Source organism: Herpailurus yagouaroundi, unplaced genomic scaffold (assembly GCF_014898765.1).
Source record: "Herpailurus yagouaroundi ecotype Mexico unplaced genomic scaffold, PumYag 28, whole genome shotgun sequence".
In the NCBI taxonomy this organism is placed as follows: domain Eukaryota; kingdom Metazoa; phylum Chordata; class Mammalia; order Carnivora; family Felidae; genus Herpailurus; species Herpailurus yagouaroundi.
In genome coordinates, this window is record NW_024412376.1 from 101,562,106 (window position 1) to 101,581,293 (window position 19,188).

Sequence of the window (19,188 nt, forward strand, 5' to 3'; positions counted from 1 at the left end):
CTTCTATTTACTGAGTAAACCCATCTGTGATAAGACCAGTGCAGACGCGAAAGCTTTTTATAATTAATGACTTCTGTTTGTCTTTTTGTTTTTGTTTTAATATAAAGCCACTCAAAGATTTACCTAAAAACAAAGCTTTTGCCATCTCCGTTAATATTTATTTGAAGTGACTAGCAAGTCACTAGCACAAAAACAGATGGACTTCAATGCTTCGTATTTTTTTCTTTCTCTTTTTAATTACATGTAATCAAACTTAAAGCCTAGGAAAGGTGAAACTAGTATCAGACAGGGCCCTTGAATCCTTACCGAAATAATCTGCCACTTTTGTTCTCATCCTGTCTTCTTTACAACGCAGGTCCAGCCTCTTAGGCAGAGTTTAACCAACGGGGGATGCTGACTGTCACTGCTGCTGCTGCTGTCGCTCGGATCGCTGAAGGGCTGGCCTTTGTTTTCTGGCATCTAGTTCTACAAAAAAACATGCTAAGTCCCCGCGCGAGCAAACTCACTCAAGAGCAGATGGGGGACTTGTTTCCCACAGCTGACAGATTGACTCGGATTTTGTGAGAGACTGAAATGTTCGCTGAAGACACTTGAGAAAGAATCCTCTACAGATCCCAGCTCTGCACATGATTCATCTTCTGGAATTTCCATGTGAATCACAGCTCTGCACCTGGATGGAGCTTTCTTTTGTGTGTGTGTGTTTTTTATTTGGTTGAACATTTGCTGCTAATGGGACTTGCCCAGCTGAGTGCTGGCTCTGAGGAAGCCCATGTTTCTTTGTTAACTTAAATGAAAAAGGGAGAGGAGGGAGGGGAGAAAACCTTCCATGTAGATCCCCGCTCCAGCCCCGTGGTATCGCCAGGAGGGGTAAGACTGGTTGAATGCTGACTCTGGACTTTTTTCCCCTTAGTGTGTGCTGTGTTTTGAATTCCTCTCCTCCCTCTTCCTGCAAGATTTTGAGTTGGCTGCTGGTTAGCAAACTCCTTTTTACCCATATAAGTTATTTAATATAATGAAGCTCAACACTGTGGTAGGAAAATAGCCACTAGGAAAAAAAAAAAAAAAAAAGCAGAGTTTGTCACTGGACTGCTTAATGTTCTAGAAGGACTTTTTGTTTTCTCTGCCCTTCTGAGCTGTTTACAACTGACCACTGTGTTCTACAGATGTATTTTGCCGTAGTTTTTTGTTACTTAGTTTTCCATCATGCCAATTTTGTTTTCCTCTTGTAAATTTAAATTATCTGACTTTAAGGGTCTTGGAAAAACCCACAGCCAAATTACAATTTAATTTCTTGAACAGACTGATTTTTCATTATGTTTTTGGAGCCTGTCGGTGACTAAACGTGAACAAAGAATAAATTGGAAAGTGACCGGCCCCCTCCCCTCCACTGCAGCAGTGAACGCAAACAAATGGAAAACATCTTGCCGTTAACTCAAAGGTCGATCTAGTTGTGAAATAGTTCGCCTTGTTAAACATCTCAGTAAGGGTGTAGTTGCTCTGCAAACAGCCATTCTATTTATTTACTCTAGGAGAAACTGTAGAGTAGTAAACCGCGCTGATGAACAAAACAAAAACATCGTGTTCAAAACAGAGATGTATTTGAGAACCTCATGACATGGTTTCAAAACACAGAGCATGTATATGTATGCTGCACGCCGTCTCTGCAGACCTGAAATGTCTCCAAGCTGTCCCTTTACAACCGTCAATATATTTTACACTCTGCGGCCAGGACTTGTGGCGTCTCTCCTTTCTTTTATGGATGCGACTGTGGAGGTGGGGTGGGAGTGGGGCTGCTGTCAAAGGAGTTCAACTCAAGTGACTGGCTAGGAGTGCGTCTGTCCTTGAGGAGGTGGCCTTTAGTAGGAGTATTTACGTGGGCATTTGCTTTCTGGAACTGGGTCAAAGTAAGCATTTAATGAACTGCACCTGCCAGGCACTTTCCAAGTGTTTAGCATGGACCAGGATCCTCCCTTTTTGGTGCATGTTGGTAATAATCATAATTTGTCTAAGGCCCATAGCTAATGAGAGGCCCAAAGATTTGAAAGAGAACTTCTTTTTTTTTTTTTTAATGTTTATTTATTTTTGAAAGAGAGAGAGAGTGTGTGAGCAGGGAAGGGACAGAGAGAGAAGGAGACAAAGTCCGAAGCAGGCTCCCGGCTCTGAGCTGTCAGCACAGAGCCTGACATGGGGCTCGAACTCACAGACCTCGAGATCATGACGTGAGCCAAAGTCGGACGCTCAGCTGACTGAGCCACCAAGGTGCCCCTGAACAAGTCCTTCTGATTTCAGAGTCCAAGCTTTAACCATGCTGCCAAGCGTTCTCCAAATTCAGTATAACCTCTCAGACTTGCAAATAGCATGGACATCTTGGTTAGGTGCAGATTTGGATTTGGAGGACTGGGGTGGAGCCCGGTGATGCTAATGCTATTGGTCCTGGAATCTGCTTAGAGTTGCAAGGCACGCCATGATACTGCTGCCTTGCCCGGAGGAACGCTCCTCCCTGAACTCCAGGCCCCTTTAATGGTTGCCATGACAGCAATGATGTTTATCTGTCAGCCACCTACATCCAGGGTCAGCTGCCTCTGGGCTGCTGGCCAAGTCTGCCTGTTTCACAGGGCCCACAAGGTAACAATGGTTGAAAAACATCAAAAGAATAATATTTTATGATATGTGAAAATTATATGAAACTTAAATTTCAGTGTCCGTAAATAAAGTGGGACACAGCCACCCTCATCTAGTCGTGCATTTTCTTGTGGCTACTTTTTGCTGGAGAGTTTTATAGTTGTGGCAGAGCCTGGATGGCCCACAAAGCCTCAAATATTTACTTTACGGCCCTTTCCAGAAAGTTTGCTGACTGACCTCTGATCTAAAGTGGTCATTTTGAGCATTACGTAACTGAATTTGCAAAAATGCTATAAGGTCTCTATGATAGCATTAGATACATAAAGTGGCTGCGGAAAAAATTTTACCGAAGTGCTATTAGGCTTATGAAATGTGATTCCAAGTCTATTTAAACAAAAAGTTTTCACGGAAAGAATTACCATTCTCACACAAACCCTCTTGTTTCAATATCTAGATAAAGCAGCGGTTTAAACTGTGTACTTTAGTCATCTGTGGAAATCATTTACTATTCTCCTCTTTGTGCTGTGTGAGTATTTGGACTCCCCAGCAGGTGATAGATACATGTATAATTTATGTGGCTGGATGTAAGCCTGGGTAAACACAGCATAAATAGCACCAGGCCATGTCAGTCCATAGGTTTCAATTCATGAGGTAATCTGTCCGGGCACGCCAGACATTCCGTAGAAGCTGGCTTGGAGCTGAGGCCTGGAGGGAGCCTTAGAACAACCTGGATTTGATAGGGAAAGAAGAATGTACCTTTCTCTATGTGAAGCGTCCCCTGGGTTTGTAGATACAGGCTTGAGCTCCCCAGGGGTGGCCTGCCTTTCATCTGACAACATCATTGGATATGATTGTCTTGCCTTTGTTGTTGAAGGTTTTCAAGATCAGCTTTCCCTTTCCACTTGGCCTGGCTCTGGCAAACCTGCCCACTTTCTTACCCATCTTGTAATTTTCTCCTAGCATGCTTCTTTCTGTGCTTTTCTATTTCTAACCGCTGCCCCTATGCCCCCTGCACTTAGAATCTCCAGAAAGCACAGCCTACCATTGGAAGCTGAGTTGCTAAACTATAGAGGAATGTTACACCGCAGATTATTAACATCTTCTACCTTTCGCTGGGGTACATTTTGTTGACTCTGTGACCTGTCTCAACAAAAGACAGTGTCTCCCTCTGTTCCAAACATATCTCACTATCCTGATGGAGAACGCACAACTGGGGGTAATTTTCTTTTGGAGCTAAGGGTTCAAAGGAATTCCTAAATTCATTTCTGGGGGGGGGGGGGGTGGTGTGCGGGGAATGTGGTTAGTTACCTGGAAATTACTAACTAAACATATAGAACTCAAAGTTATTCTGATAACAAATCCATCAGCTTAACCCTTAAGACATTTTTTCTTATTTTTTTTTTTAAGATTTTATTTTTCAGTAATCTCTATACACAACATGGGTCTTGAACTTACAACCCCAAGATCAAGAGTTGTATACTCCACTGACTGAGCCAGCCAGGCACCCCACCCTTAAGATATTTTAAAAGGAAAGATGTTTGCCAGAAAATTGAGGCACTTCCTGGATTAAGTCAAGCCACATTTTTTTTTTTTTTTCCTGGATTTGAATGATCAGATAAATCCCTGAGTTCTCTGCTTCATGTAATCAAGATCACCAACTCCACTAAATGCTAACAAGAGATGTTGGGGTTTGATGTTTATGTAGCAAAACCTAACAGGTTAGGGACCTAACATTCAAAACTAGCAAATAAGACTTGCTCCATGCAAAATAGACCACTGTCCTAATTCTATATTTAAAATTAACTCCTTCTAAAGGGTATACATATCTGCCTTTTTTTTTTCTTTTTTCTTTTTTTTTAGGTTAATGCAATAAGGAAATTCCCAGGTTGCTAATTCCCTTTTTTGGGGTTAGCAGGCTTCAACAGGCTTAATTCCCACTCTGAAAGCCTAGAACCCTGCTTCATTTCTCTACAATTTAATCTAATAAGAGAAGAAACATCCAAATGTGTGTGATCACATTCTGGACAGTATGAGGCATCTGTCTTAGAATATTGTTAACTGTTAGCCCACTTAAGTGTAAATATGTACACAATCAAACATTTTAGGATTTCTAGGCAATGTTTTATAGATCATAATTTAGGAAATAAAGAGGAAAAAGGGAACTGATATTTCTTAGAATCAAGAAGAAAATTATGTACTTCTCGAAGGGTGCCAAACCCATGGGTTTTCTACCAGAAACAGTTTGCATTCTTTTCCTTTTTTCCACCTACACCACTTGGAGAAAATGGTAGTGTGAAATCCTCTTTCTCTGGATGAACTACTCTGGGAAAGTAAGTTCAGCAGAGCATATTGTCAACCTGGTTAAAACATGGCAGTTGGAGGGACTGTGGGCACTATTAGATTTCTTGCAAAGCAGTTACGAATTCTCGTAAGGGCAGGTGAGCAGTGTGGGGAGTTGTGTGTTGAGTGTGTTGAATGCACGAGCAAGCAAATTATCAGTCTGGTTACTGGAGGTCTTTGCTTCCTTTGGGTGAAACAAATCTCAAATGTACCTCTAAGACATTTGGATTTTGGAAATAAGTATAAATTGAAATAATTCTGATCCATTCTTATGGGTAGGCCTATGCCCAGAGATCAACAAGGGAAATCCAAAGCACTGAGGTTTGTTTTCATTATGGTGATTATTAGACTGTTAACACTCTCCTGTGTATATTAGTACCTATAATCATAACAAGAAATCCATCTTTAAAAATAATATTGGAGTCCATCATTTAAAAAAAAATCCTGGGACCCCAAGATTGTTTAAGGTTCTGGGATAATTTGCAACCACTATGAGAGCATTAGATGAGTAGTATGAGAGTCAAGCACTAAACCTCCCTGTGCTTAGATTTGTAGGACTTTGGGGCAGTCTCCCCACCTTTCCACACCTCGGTGTCCTCATCTGCAAGTAATAGGTCTGGACTGATTGCCCAGGAATGGCCATCCCAGATCTAAGAGACTGTGGTTTGGGAAAGCACTTTCTCAGCTTGCATGACTGAAGGGTGAATTAGCAAGTAAATACAGCATCCTGCCTTTGGGCCTCCAACCTTCTCTCTTCCTGCCTGCCTCTTTGGTGTTTTGTTTCATTGTGTTTGAAGAGGCAAGGGATCGGAGGCTAATTGCTACTCCGTAGGAGACACAGGAGTGCTGTAGGCTCAAGTCACCTCTGCAGTTGTGCCTCCCTTTGGGGTAGAGTTTCTTTACAGCGAAAAATGACCATTCCTCACACCAGAGACCAGCAAACACCCTTTGTGCGGGATCATTTGAATGATTTCAGAGGTGCTAGATTCAGAAGGCACCGTTTCTGAAGACTATAAAAATAGCTTTGTGTGTAGACTACTCTCTGCCACAGCAGCTGTTGTAATTGTGCTTGTTCATATAGATAAAATCATACATAAATTGCCTGTTCACACCTAGTCATTTGTAAATGAATCACGATTTGGCTTAAAAGACCAGAATTCAGACAAGTGACGATCTGAGCACACCTGTGCATTTTGTCAACTTTTATTCCTTGGGCCAGAAGGGGCCCTCCTCCGTGGGAAGCTGACCCACCCATTAGAGGAAGTCCCAAGCTGAAGGAGACCAGAAAGGACACACATCAGTCCCCTAAGGTTGGACCCCTTCTTGCCTGGAGCTACTAATGCTCCAGGAATCCTAATCCAGGAAGATCTTTGCAATACAGAAAAGATCAAAGAAGACCATAACAAACAAGAACTCAGAAGAGGGAGAAAAATGTAGAGGGGTATGCACATAACAAAGTTTTTGGCAAGCTGAAGAAGAGGTGTGACATTGGCAGAGCTTCTGAGACACTCAGAACATTCAAAATCGAATAAAACAATGAAGCTAGGAAATATGTGGGGAAATAAGTTATTTGACACTAGGTAAATGAATAGAACTAGATAAGTAGGAAGATTGTTCTCAGCCATAACTGACACCATAAAATGTTTTAAAATTCTGGAAACTGGGCGTCACCAATCCCTCTTCCCCTATTGATTTTTATTTATTTTTTATTTTAGAGAGCAAGCATGCATGAGAGGGGGAGAGGGGCAAGGAGAGAGAGAGAGAGAGAGAGAGAGAGAGAGAGAGAGATTGAGAATCTTGAGCCTCCAGGCTCAGCATGGAGCCTTACACGGGGCTCAATCCCATGACCCTGGGATTATGACCTGAGCCAAAATCAAGAGTCGAATGCTCAATGGACTGAGCCACCCAGGTGCCCCCTCCTCCCCTATTCAAGAGTTGCCAAGTCCTTTGATGGAAGGCAAAGAGAAGCTTGCTGGATTGCTTATCCTCTCAGCCAGTTCAGATGTAGGAAATAAGGATAATCCCTGGGGTTGTTAGGTACCCCTCAAAGGGGCACTGTAAACACTTTCTTTCAGAGTATTCTCTTGGCTTACACATAAAGCAGCCCTGCTGTGATGTCAGGCACACAGTGGAATAAATGGGGTCCCTTACCTCTGCCCTTAAATTTTATAAGACAATGAAGGTGCAGACCTATCACCAAAATATTCTTGCACATGGAACTCCCTATGTTTGGAGAGTTTAGAGTACGGTAAAAACAGCTCTTTGGTTTTTCTCCTCGAGGTATTTTTTTTCAGCCCACATCTGTCGATCTGGAACAAGCCTGAAGGGAGTTTGACTCTGCCTCATCCAGCCTCACTGAGTTTTCAGTTCCCAGACTCTGTCCTCAGTGGAACTATGGGTTCTAGCAGAGATGGAAGGAATGAAGGACAACGGTTGTAGTACTGCTAAGATTGGCCACCTCTTTTAGCACAATACCCAGGTGCTTTTGGATCTATAGAGCCTCTCTTCTCTTTGCCTTAAAGAGTCCTAGCAGTCATCTCTGCTTGGAATGTGCCCGGGCTCCAGGACGTCAGTGGTCATGTGCTTCATGGGACTGGGGGATGAATGGAGGACACAGCTTTGCCAACAACAGACAACACTGTTTCCAATAAGGTGGGTAAATTCCCAGCTCCCATCCTGCTGCCTTAACACTCTCTGTGTCCTGGGGCTCCCCCTCCCTCCTCTCTCCAAAGCAACATCACTGTTTTCAGGGTTTACTGATCTTAGCTAGCAATTTGAAGGTTTGAATGTGTTAATTAATTCATACTGCTATGTGATTGAGAATCATTTAATGTCAGCTTTCTAAGTGGTAGAATTTTAGGGCATACAATACAGTGAAATTTAAAAATTTAGGCAGAGAGGGCAGAAATGTAGATGAGAAGGACTTGTAAAGCCATGAAATATAAGATTCTTTAAGGGTTTTACGAAGCGATTGATTAGTTTCGTCATGAAGCTGGTTGGTGACTGGGTTGAGGCCAGAACCCCCATCTAGGACTGTTGCCTCGCACTAAGTAGATTCCCTCGAAGGCAGGCCAGCCTGCCTGGGACTCTGCCCAGGTTCCCACCCTTAGCAATTCGTGGCGTTTTCAGCTATTCCAGCACTTTTGAAGTTACAGATTCTCTGTCAAAAAAAAGGCGGGGGCGGGGGGTGGTGGAGGAAATCTCATCTGAGATTCACTGAGTCCCTACGCATGTTGCAAACTGTGTGAACTGCCAGAGATCTTGAGGCGTGATTGAGACCTGGAACCTATGTTGAAGGGCCTCACCTTCTCCTTAGAAAATCACCCTTGTAGCGTAACAGATGGAGAAAAAGTTTGGGCTCTGGGCTGAGAAGGTGCACTTATCCTAAATGTCTATATGGAGCTACTGAAGAATTTTCAGCAGTGAGGTGACAAGGTCAAAAGTGCGTTTTAGCAAGATAACACTGGCTGTTCAGTGGAGGCTGAATTGGCACGGGGACAGGGGTGTGGTCATGAGGACAACTTAAGGGACAGAGGAGACGATGCTCCTCTTAGACCAGACAATAAATTAGGAGAGCCTGAGCCAAAATAGGGAGGATGGAGAGGAGGAGAAAGATTAGTATAATATTGAGAAGGCAGGGAACTAAAGCCCTGGGAGAAGGTGACTGAATGGGTGTGTGTCCTGGAGGATGAAGAGGAACTAAGTTCAGGGAGGAATCGTACACAGGTCTGTGTTAGGGGCTGAACTGTGTCCCCAACAAAGATATGTTGGAGTCCAAGTGCCTGGGGTAGGTACCTAGGTCCCAGTCCTAGTCCCAATAGCTCAGAATGTGACCTCATGTGGAGCGAGGGTCTTTCAGGAGATAATCAAGTTAAAGAGAGGCTAAATTAGTGTGGGCCCAAAAGCAATCCAGCTGGCATCTTTACAAAGGGAGGGGAGCCGACACAGAGACTGCGGTCACCGGGAGAACACCATAGCAGGCAGTCACGCTCCTACAAGCCAAGGAACTACCGGAAGTTAGGAGATAGACCCTCCCCTGTGTCTTCCGAGGGAGCAGACCCTGCTGACACGTCTCCGATTTCCAGCCTCCATGACTCGGGCGGGAGAAATTGCTGTTGTTCGAGCCACTCAGTTTGTGGTGCTTTGTCATAGTAGTCGTAGAAAATTAACAGTATGGGAGCGCCTGGGTGGCGCAGTCGGTTAGGCGTCCGACTTCAGCCAGGTCACGATCTCGCGGTCCGTGAGTTCGATCCCCGCGTCGGGCTCTGGGCTGATGGCTCAGAGCCTGGAGCCTGTTTCCGATTCTGTGTCTCCCTCTCTCTCTGCCCCTCCCCCGTTCATGCTCTGTCTCTCTCTATCCCAAAAATAAATAAACGTTGAAAAAAAAAAAAGAAAATTAACAGTATGTCTCTTGTGATTAAATGATTTATTAGCTGAAGTCTGCCATTAATTAAACTTCCTCTAATAAAGAGAAGGTTTATAAAAGGGTTAGGTAATACTTCCAACATTTTACTTTGAACTCCACAACGGCAATCATCCCATTTTCTTGCCAAACATCCTGTTGAGGTTCCATATTTCATTTATTTATTACCTTCAGTTGTATCCTATCTTAATCAATGCAAAATGAATAGGGAACTTGAAAAGTTTACACGAATCCGTGAAGGTGATGAAATACACCGCTGATGAGATCCGGTCCTGGGGCCCAGCCCATTGTGAGGTGGAATATCTGGGCTAAATGGTAGAGTTGGAAAGGACTCTGGAAAAAAATATATACTCCCTCATTTTACAGTTGCATATACTGAGGTCCAGAGAATTTATGTGACCCTGGGCTAGTGATTTAACAAACGGGTGACAGGGCTAGCAGTTAACATTTACTCTGTTGACCTGCAGTCAATTCTTTCTCCTTCTCCTGCTGGTTCAATGCTGACTTTCCCTTGGAACCGAACTGGTCTGATGCTACCCTAGCTTCTGAATGCAGGTGTTAAAATCAAATGACACGAGACTCTCCATTGTCCGGTAGTTCCAGAGAAGAGATGTCATAAACAGAACTAGTAGCCCATAGGAGAGCAAGCACAAAGTGGATGTAAAGAGGAAAGGGAATTATTTCCTTACTGAATATAAGGAATAAAGGAATATATTTCCTTTGCCTACTGCTTCAGTCTCAAAACACTGTGTTACCCCAGGCTTCAGGGACTCCTTTATTTACTTGATAGGTGGCTTCATTCAGTCCTGTTCCTTTAAAATCCTCTATCACCTGAAGTCTTTTCCATTTATGGCTCTAAGCTTTTTTCTCAGAGGTAGATTTACCTTGAAGCTTAAACGTTAGCCCTCTTATTGTATAACCCCTTTTAAGACCCTGGCCCTAATTTTATATTGAGTCTCCAAGTCTTTATCTTAAAGAAGCTTCTCCTAAAATTGTGTAAACTCTAGATTCCACAAGTCTGGATCCATGCCCTACTGTCCCCTGGACTTCAGACTTGTACATCATACCTCCACTTGGATGGCTGTGTCCAAAATACAAACGCAAAAAAAAAAAAGAAAATGGGCTTTTCTTGCCAGTAGTAGTCATTGGTGCTAGTCACTGAGTATTTCCAACTCTGATTTCCAAGCATGTGGTAGGACTGCACTTCCCATCATCCCCTTTAAAGTGAGGTAGAGCTCTGTGATTGCTTTGTCTGATAAAATGTAAGTGGAAGTGACTTCACTTCCCAGCAGGAGCTTTGGAAGCCAGAGTTCAATTCATGGTGCTCCCTTCCGACCGTTGTGGGGTTGGAGGAAGGGTGTCAGGAGGAAGCCTCAGCCCTTCTGGGTCCCTGAGTGATACTCTGAGAAGAGCTCCCTGCCAACCGGGGATGGACGTGTACTATGAGTGGGAAAGAGGTTTATGTGAGTTAAGCCAGTGAAACTTGGGGGTCCATTTGTTACCACAGCATAGCCTAGCCTATCCTGATTGATATACTTCCCCAAAACGTCCTCCTTCCGGTTTTTCCATCTCAGTAAACACCAACTCAGTCCTCTGGGTTGCTCAAGCCAGATCATTTGGCCTCAATCTTGCTTCCTCTTTCTTCCACTGCACATCAATAGCCCTGTAGACTGGGCCTTCCAATATATCTAGAAACGGACTACTTATCACCTCTACCCCTTCCACCAGGTCAAGACACCATCATCTTTTCCACCATCATCATGTTGCAATAGCCTCCCAAACTCTGTGGCCTATGTGCCACATCTCAGCTAGGGGGGTGGTTTAGGACACAGGTCCATTTATGTGGCTCATCCCATTGCCCATATTATCATAATGGTTTCACATCTGGCTCCAAGTGAAATCCATGGTCCTGTAAGATTTAACCCTGCTGCCCTTCCAGTGTCACCTCCTACCATCCTCCCCTTCACTCATTCAGACCCAGACACACACTCCTTACTAGTCCCTACATACACCGAGCCTTGACCTAACCATCCCTTTGGCCTGGAGCCTGCTTCCCCAGTCAGGCTCATAGCTCGTTCCCTCTTCTTCATCAAGTCTGCTCAGATGTCTCCTTCTCAGTGAGAAGTGGTTGGTCCCCTCTTGTGATATTGTGATTTGTAACAAGAAATATATATTTGGTCTTGGTCCCTTCCTGGTTTCTGACACAGAGCTTCCAAACCCTTGGAATTTTCAAAGCCCGGAGAGTCGGCAAGGAGTCTTTTGTTATGTTAATGAGGCGAGTTTTGGAAAGCACAAAAGGAAGGGCCTGGTTGCTAGGAGAACCAAACACATGGTTAGAGGATTGGAACTTTCACTCCCACCGACCGCCCTGACCTCAGGGGAGGAGAGAGAAGCTGGAAGTTGAATCAATCACCAATGGCCAAATGATCTGATCCATTATACCTATGCAATGAACCCTCCATAAGAAGCAAAGAGCAAGAGTGCAGAGGGTGTCCAGGTTGGTGAACACATGGAGAAGCAGAGAGAGCGGTATGCTCAGAGAGGGCATGAAAGCTCTGTGCCCCCTTCCCCAGACCTTGCCCTATGCTTCTCTTCCAACTGGCTATTTGAGTTATATTCTTTTATAACAAACTGGTCATCTACTAACTACAATGTTTCTCCGAGTTCTGTGAGCTGCCCTAGCAAATGAATCAAACCCAAGGAAGAGGTGGTGGAAACTTCAGATCTATGGCCTGTAGGTCAAAAATTCAAGTTACAACCCGGACTGCCCGTTGGCATCCGAAATGGGGGCAGTGGGCAGTCTTGTGAGATTGAGCCCTTCACCTACGGGATCTGACTCGGAATTCAGCGGAATCATAGGCTATAGCTGGTGTTGGAGAATCGCTTGGTAGTGTGCCACCCACGTGTTGCAAATGGCGATCAGAACTGTTTCCCCTAAGTCAGGAACCCGCTGCCCAACACTGAGTTGGTGATAATGTATTAAACTTACTACCACATGCTAGGTTGCCTGTTAAACTCCTGATGGAAATACACTAATTTACTCACAAATGCCCTGTGAAATGGAAACCATTCTTATTTTTATTTAAGGGGCAGAGACACTGTGGCATGGAAATGTTAGAAACTTGTTTGCTGTCACAAAACTGGTAGGTGACACAACTCAGATTGATCTGTATCAGACTATAAAAGTCATGCTCTTAACTGCTACATCATTAATTGCTATGTCATAGATTAGGAAAATCCCAAAGACGTAAGAAAACTTGATTTTGGCAATTTTTAAAATAAGCGTTTATGTCATCCTATTGGTGAGCAAATTGAGGCCATATCACAACATGGGAGAATCCGGAGTTTGCCGGGCAATGGCTCCCGGAGAGTGGGTTACAGTCAGCACCCGCTCGCATACAGGTTGCTAACAGAATGATGGTGTTCTGACCCTGTCCTCATTGTGCCCTCATTTTTATCATTGACCAGCACGAAGACTGACAAGTTCACAAAACTGATGAAGTTTTTGTTTCACTGTGGTGATGAGTTAAACCAAACCGGATGAAGCTTGACAGACTGAAGTTAGGTTCAAAAGTCAGTCTTATAAATTCAGGTGGAGGAAGGTGAGTCTCATAAAAGTTCATGTAAAGGACACTAGTGATTCTAACTGACATGTGTCTCCACTGTACTAATATAGGTACTTTTAGTAGCCATTTCAGTCTTCTTGAGAAAAATCTTGCATCCAGATGGAGGAAAACTTGAGGTGTAGAGGCAGGGGACTGCTAATCCTCATCTATTTTATGTCATCCTATTGTCTGGTCATCCTATTGTTTTTAGTTCTGAGTGCCAGGCTTGATGAGGAACATTCACGAACTCAGGAGCACCAAGAAGACAGTGATAAGTATGGTGAGGTTTTAGAAATCAAAGCCACGTGAGACTTTGCTGGACCCAGAGTTACTTAGCCGGAAGGGAAGATGTGGTGGTAAGTAACCACAGTCAGAAATCCTACTCTATTGTGTAAGAGGGAAGAATTTGGCCCCCAAAGGGAAAATTACCTGGAGGCAGATTTCAAGTCAATGCAAAGAATTTTCTAATCAACAAATATGTCCCGTGTCTCTAATAGTTACAGGAGATACTCCAGGGAATAGTAATGTGACCATACCCCTGCCTTCAAAGTGCTCACCGGCCGGTAAGGGAGACAGTTTGCTGGCTTGTAAACGTTGACTTGCTCAAATGCAACCATTAAAGCCGCTGCAGAAGTCAGCAGTGGCACAGGGGAGAAGTGAGTGACTCCCTCTCCCTCAGAGGTCGGGGACACAGAAGTGATTAAGCATAACGTAGAAGCACAAGTATGAGTTTTGCAGGGGGCTGTGTGCGAGGGACATGCTCCCAGGAGAAACCAGTAAGGGAGTTAAGGGTATCATATAAGGATGGGAAGAAACCAAGCGAAAGTGCAATTTCAGCTGAAGTCCCAGATTCAGCTGGATCCCCACTCCCACGAGGAGGATAAATTACACTCAGAGTTTGTCCTTCTAGAGGTAAAATAGTGGGCCTTTTGTACTTCCGCAGCAGTCTGTCGCTGGTTATGGGCACCGTGATGGAGGAGCGGTGGGGCGGGGCGTATAAAACTCCCAGGCGTATGGGGAATAGGCAGGGCATCTCCACGGAAATCCTCTGAGGGTCACAGGTGCTGGGTGTGGCCATTTAGCAGCAGCACATGCTAAAGGTGAAGGAAGGGCGCAAGATGAAGGTAAAGGTGAAGGAAGGGTGCAAGGTATGGTTAAAAGATCACATATAGCCAGGGGATCTGGTTCCATACTACCAGTGTCTTCTGTCAAAGATATGGAAGGGAGGGTCTTCTAGCAAAAAAAATCTAGCTGAGCAAAGGCGTGACAGATGACATGTGCTTAGAGGAATAGATCCAGCATCACTCAACAGAAAGGGTGACTAGAACATAAGGAGGAGAAATGCTAAAGAGCTAGAGTGGTAGACTTTTGCGGTACTAAGGGAAAAAATTCCAGCAGGTGAGCTCAAGAGAGACGGGAATCTTAAGGAGTCCTAGGGGACAAAACCTGTAATATACTGACACTTCACCGAGGCTGATTCTGGAAAGCGGTTCAGGATTCAGGATGCCCTTGGGATCTCATAGGGAGGAGTTAACAGCGTATTACTTGAGTTCTCTGATGGATTTTCTCCACCTTTCCTGATTCAAAATCCAAGGTCAAGAATCTCTTGGCCTAGCTAAACATCACTGACCTTGTCTGAGCCGAACTTTTTGAATCAGCGCACTTCTTAATTTGCTGTAAGCTTTGGGCAGGTACCAGACCCTGGTGCCCAACAGCTGTCCCTGGGAGCACAGGGCAATATAGCATGGGACACACTACAGGGGAGATGAGAACAGTGACAGCCACGGTCCAGGTGCTGTGACTGACCGGAATAAACTTTCCAGGAGCCAGATCAAGAAGATCCTTGCCTCAGTTATCCATGGCTGTGTAACAACTACGCGGGGCCGGGACTAGGGTGAGGTGGGGCAGGCGAGTAAGGCGTGTAGGATACAAAGTGTCAGGAGGCATCCCTGTCAGTGTCGTGGAAATGTGAGCAAGGGCTTCCTTACAGTTTGCACCGCAGATGCTTCACTTGCTTTACCCTAGCACCCACCCTCAGCCATCCCAAAACTTAGTGGTTTGACTCATGAACCTACGGGTCAGTAATTCGGAGCGAGCTGAGCCGGGCAGTTCTGCTGGTCGAGGCTAGGCTCGTTCATGTGTCTGTGCTCAGCTGGAATTGGCTGGTGGGTGATGGCCTGGGCTGGAATGTCTAGGGTGACTGGATACTCTCTCCATGTGGTCTGTCATCCACCAGCCCGCTGGCTTGAGCTTGTCCCCATGGACTTCCAAAGGTCCCAGAGAAGAATAAAAGAGTTCACACGTCCAAGTCCAGACTGAAGAGGTGGAGAAACGGCCTCCATCTCGCGACAGGAAGAGCTGCAAAGTCACTTTGCAAAAGTGCACGCATACAGGGAAGCGGACATCTGTGGTCATTTTTCAATTCACCAGAGCCCCGTGTGCCAAAGAAAGGAGCTTCGTTTCTACCCAGTAGTCAAGGAAGCCACCGAACACTTTTAAGCCATGGGGTCATATGATCAGATTGGTTGGTAAAAGGTTGGCAGAGTGAGGTGGGAGGTAAAGAGACCAATCAGGTGCAGGTGAAAAACGACAAAAAAATCTAGAGAGCAACAGGGAGGAAAGAAGTCAGGAGCAGGCATATCTAACAGAATGATAAAGCTGGCATGCTGGAAAAGCAAACTGTGGAACTGAAGATTAAAGCCATTTCCAGGTCAGGGTTTCCAGATTCAGCCGGGCTTTCAATGCTTCCTTCTTCTTGGGCTCCTTCCAGCCTTCACTTTCAAAACCTCTTCCACTTCCAATCCTGTTCACCCTCAGCTGACCATCTTGCCTCCTCATTCACTAAGAAAACTGAGATCAATGGGAAAACCAACCCATCTTCAACCTGCCTCCACCTACTCTCCACCCTCCTTCCCAACTGGGTTGCCAGGGCTCTCTGGGGGAAATCTCTTCCTGCTCAAGCTTCAGGCCTTTCCCTATGATCTCCTCCCATCTTCTCCACTCTCCTTAGGCCTTGCTCTATCTCCTTTTATGAAGTTTCAGTACTATGGGGACAAAGTCACTAAATGTATTATAGAGCTCTCCTTTTAAAATTTCCTTATGGGTACAGCTAGCAAATAGTCAAACCTTTCAAAAACGCTTCTGACATTTTATACAAAGAAGGTGGCCAATAATGAGGTTTCTTTGTTCCTGGTTCCAACTTTGAAACTGTATGAAGAGGGTTAATTCTCGCTTGAGCCCGCACACCGTATTTTTTCTTCTGGGTAGCTCTGGTATTTTACCTGAGATAATAAATTGTCAGTGAGGTGCTCTGGGGCCCCAAAGAGATGGGAATGCTGGAAGAAGATCAGAGAGTAAGGACAGACAAGACTGAGGGAGTAGGCGGGATTCATTTATGTGGAAACATGAAAGCAGAGCTAACTAGGCAATGACTAATGATATGATAACTGTCTACAAACACCAAGTGTGTATGATGTGAATGCCAAGAAGTCGTTGCCTCGCTCAGCACAAAGATACAATCTGAGCAGTAACATGGTAGACGAAAGAGATAGAGCATCCTTAGAGTCACCAAAAAAAAATAAAGGAGAATAGAGATCAAAATGATTTCCTGAAGACTACTTCCTTTCTCTGAGGACAACTACTCTTCACTCACTCGTTTCTTTCTTCTATAAACTTGAAGTACTTAAGGAGCTCTAAAGAAGCCATCTCTTCAGCTCTTTCCATTCATACTTCAGAGGTCCCAGCCTCTAACCTTTCCTTCATTTACCGAGTGGCATGGCCTTCCTGAATCCTCTCCATCGTTCCTTTCCAACAACGTTCAGCCAAGAAATTATTGCTTAAAAGACCAAAGCAATAGTATCGTGATGTATAACTTAACTCATCTCAGGAAAAAAAAAAAAAAAAAAAATCGACACCTGGCACGCTATTGCATTCAAGCGGACTGTTGATCCTTGAGGCACACCTGCTTGGAGAGATGAAGGTTCGGTGTGGGCTTTCGCCACTACTGAAAACTCACCTGTCATGGACTCAGGAGTCCACTGCTCCCGGTATTCTCCCTTCACTCACTAAATCTCCCTTTCTTCTATGTGACATGGGCTCGCCCCTACTGTCATCATCTTCATGGAACAGCATGGCCAGTGGTAGGCTCGTGTCAGAGCAGAGGCACTGAAAGTGTCCCTCTTCACGGGAAATTTATCATCGGCATCACTGAAACCAAGGAAGTCACAATTTCACAATCATCCATTCATTCAATAACCTCACACGGCATGCAGACACAGCACTAGGTACTTCACTGAAAGCTTAAAGCTGGCCTCGCAAAGAGTGCCCAAGACGTGGTCTCAGCTTCCAGGGGCTGTCTGAAGGTTGCTTCTGCCATTCCATACACGGATTAGGAACTGCATTTCACAGAGCGTTCATGTCTAAGACTGTGTGCGCTGTAACGGGTAGTGGAGGATCATGGGAGTTGTATGTGTAGACAGGACAGGGTTGAACAGGAAGGAGATGGTTGTTTCTGAAGCTATTTGAAGAAGAAACATAAGAAGCCTTATTAACTGTGGCAAGATAAAGATGAGAGGTGGAAAATTATGAAACTTACTAGACCAACCACAGAGAAAATGTGAGTCTGTGAATCTTGTACTAGCTCCCAGTGAGAGCTCAGAGAGAAGCAATGGACCCAATGAATGGCCACAGCATCCCACCCACAGCATCTCGAACAGAACAGAACTGGGGGTTGCGGATAAAGGCATAGATTGCTGAACTTTTGGAACGAGATTACCAACTTTCAAAAAAGAAAACTGGGTATTAGATATTTGCGGGGGTCTTTGTTGCCCTCAGGTGGTGGAAACAAGGATAGCTCTCAAACTCTAACAGGAATTCAGTTTTCTAAGCCGCAGAGAGGCTGGAAGCTATTACATTTGAAATTAATGATTGGGTTTGAAAGCTTTTACTTCATTCGGGTGCCAACCCAGTTTGAGAACTTTTCCTCTTTTAATATGGTCTGTATTGTCTTGATTTCTACTTCTGCCCTTGTAGAATTCCTCCAGCGTTAGGTGCAGACAGCTGTATCATTGGGGAAATGCTGCCACCTGGTGGGAGATGTGAAAAGAAGCCCCGAGGGCCTGCAAGAAATGGTTTACCCTTGAGAGAACACTGGCATTTAATGGAGAAAGGGGGAAGTCAGCCCTACACGAAATTGTGCAGCCGGCAGAATTGACCTTTGACATTTCTATCCTCCCTTTTGTAGGGAAAGGACATACACTAATGTTGAATTACAGATTTGCCACTTCTGTGTGACTGTACGTAAATTCATTCATTAGCCTCAGTTTCCTTATCCATAAAATGGACATCACAACACTTACAGAACACACTAAATGTTATTTCCCTTTATTATTTGCCTCTATTATCCAAGGAGCTTCTTGTATTTTCCTAGCCCCCTCAGGCAGAAAAGAATTGCCCTGCTTATGTCAATTCACACTGAGGTGTACGTGACTGCCTGTGCTGTTTTGGAGCGATGTCATCCCACAAAATGTAGGAGGGCAAAAGTAAAGGTTTATTTTTATAATTGAACGTAAATTTCTAGTTTTTCAAATTCAGCTCAGTAGAATTCCAGCCAAAGTGAAGACTCATTTAGCTCAGTTTCTGCGTAAAGCCTCCATTGGCATATCCTCCCACAGGGCATAATGGGCTGGTCATTGCTTACTCTGGAACTCATCCTATACAAAAGTCAGATACCGATGCAGGGGAGTCCGCAGGCCCCACAGAACTCTGGTTTCATGGAAAAGAGTCCAAGGACATGGTCTAAATCTCATCTGCTTAAGGATATGGCACCCGTGCTTGTATATTTCTTCCTGCTTCTTTACAGTGGTAAGGGGAGAAATGGATAATAAAACTGGAGAAATGCTTTTAAGAAATGATATTTTTAACAATGGATAAGCAGTAGGGCCACTGATTTTCGTTTTCCAAAGTAAACAACTTGAAAGGTGGTAACTGCATGCATTGGGAACCTAGGCAGTTCCTATATGACTTCTATTTCCTGGAAGATTTTGCTCATTTCCTGCAGGTGTTGCCTGCCTTCTGTAATAGTACTATTCTTAAGGAGAAACACAGATCCCCAAACTCCTGCTACCTGGCCCATGGAGAGGGCTGGAGATTTTCCGCAGAAATGCTCCCCACCTCACACGTGGCCAGTAGAGGGAAGCC

General features: G+C 44.5%; 1 protein-coding gene across 6 annotated transcripts in view; it reads left to right on the forward strand.

The window, feature by feature from the left end:
* RASGEF1B (RasGEF domain family member 1B) overlaps positions 1-1,731 on the forward strand; it is a 563,026-nt gene extending 561,295 nt beyond the window's left edge. For all 6 annotated transcript variants that reach the window (XM_040480060.1, XM_040480070.1, XM_040480079.1 and 3 more), the window contains one exon: positions 356-1,731. In XM_040480060.1, the coding sequence (XP_040335994.1) occupies positions 356-380 (25 nt within the window). In that variant the 3' untranslated portion in view covers positions 381-1,731. The remainder of the gene's footprint in view (positions 1-355) is intronic.
* Positions 1,732-19,188: the final 17,457 nt, after the last annotated feature.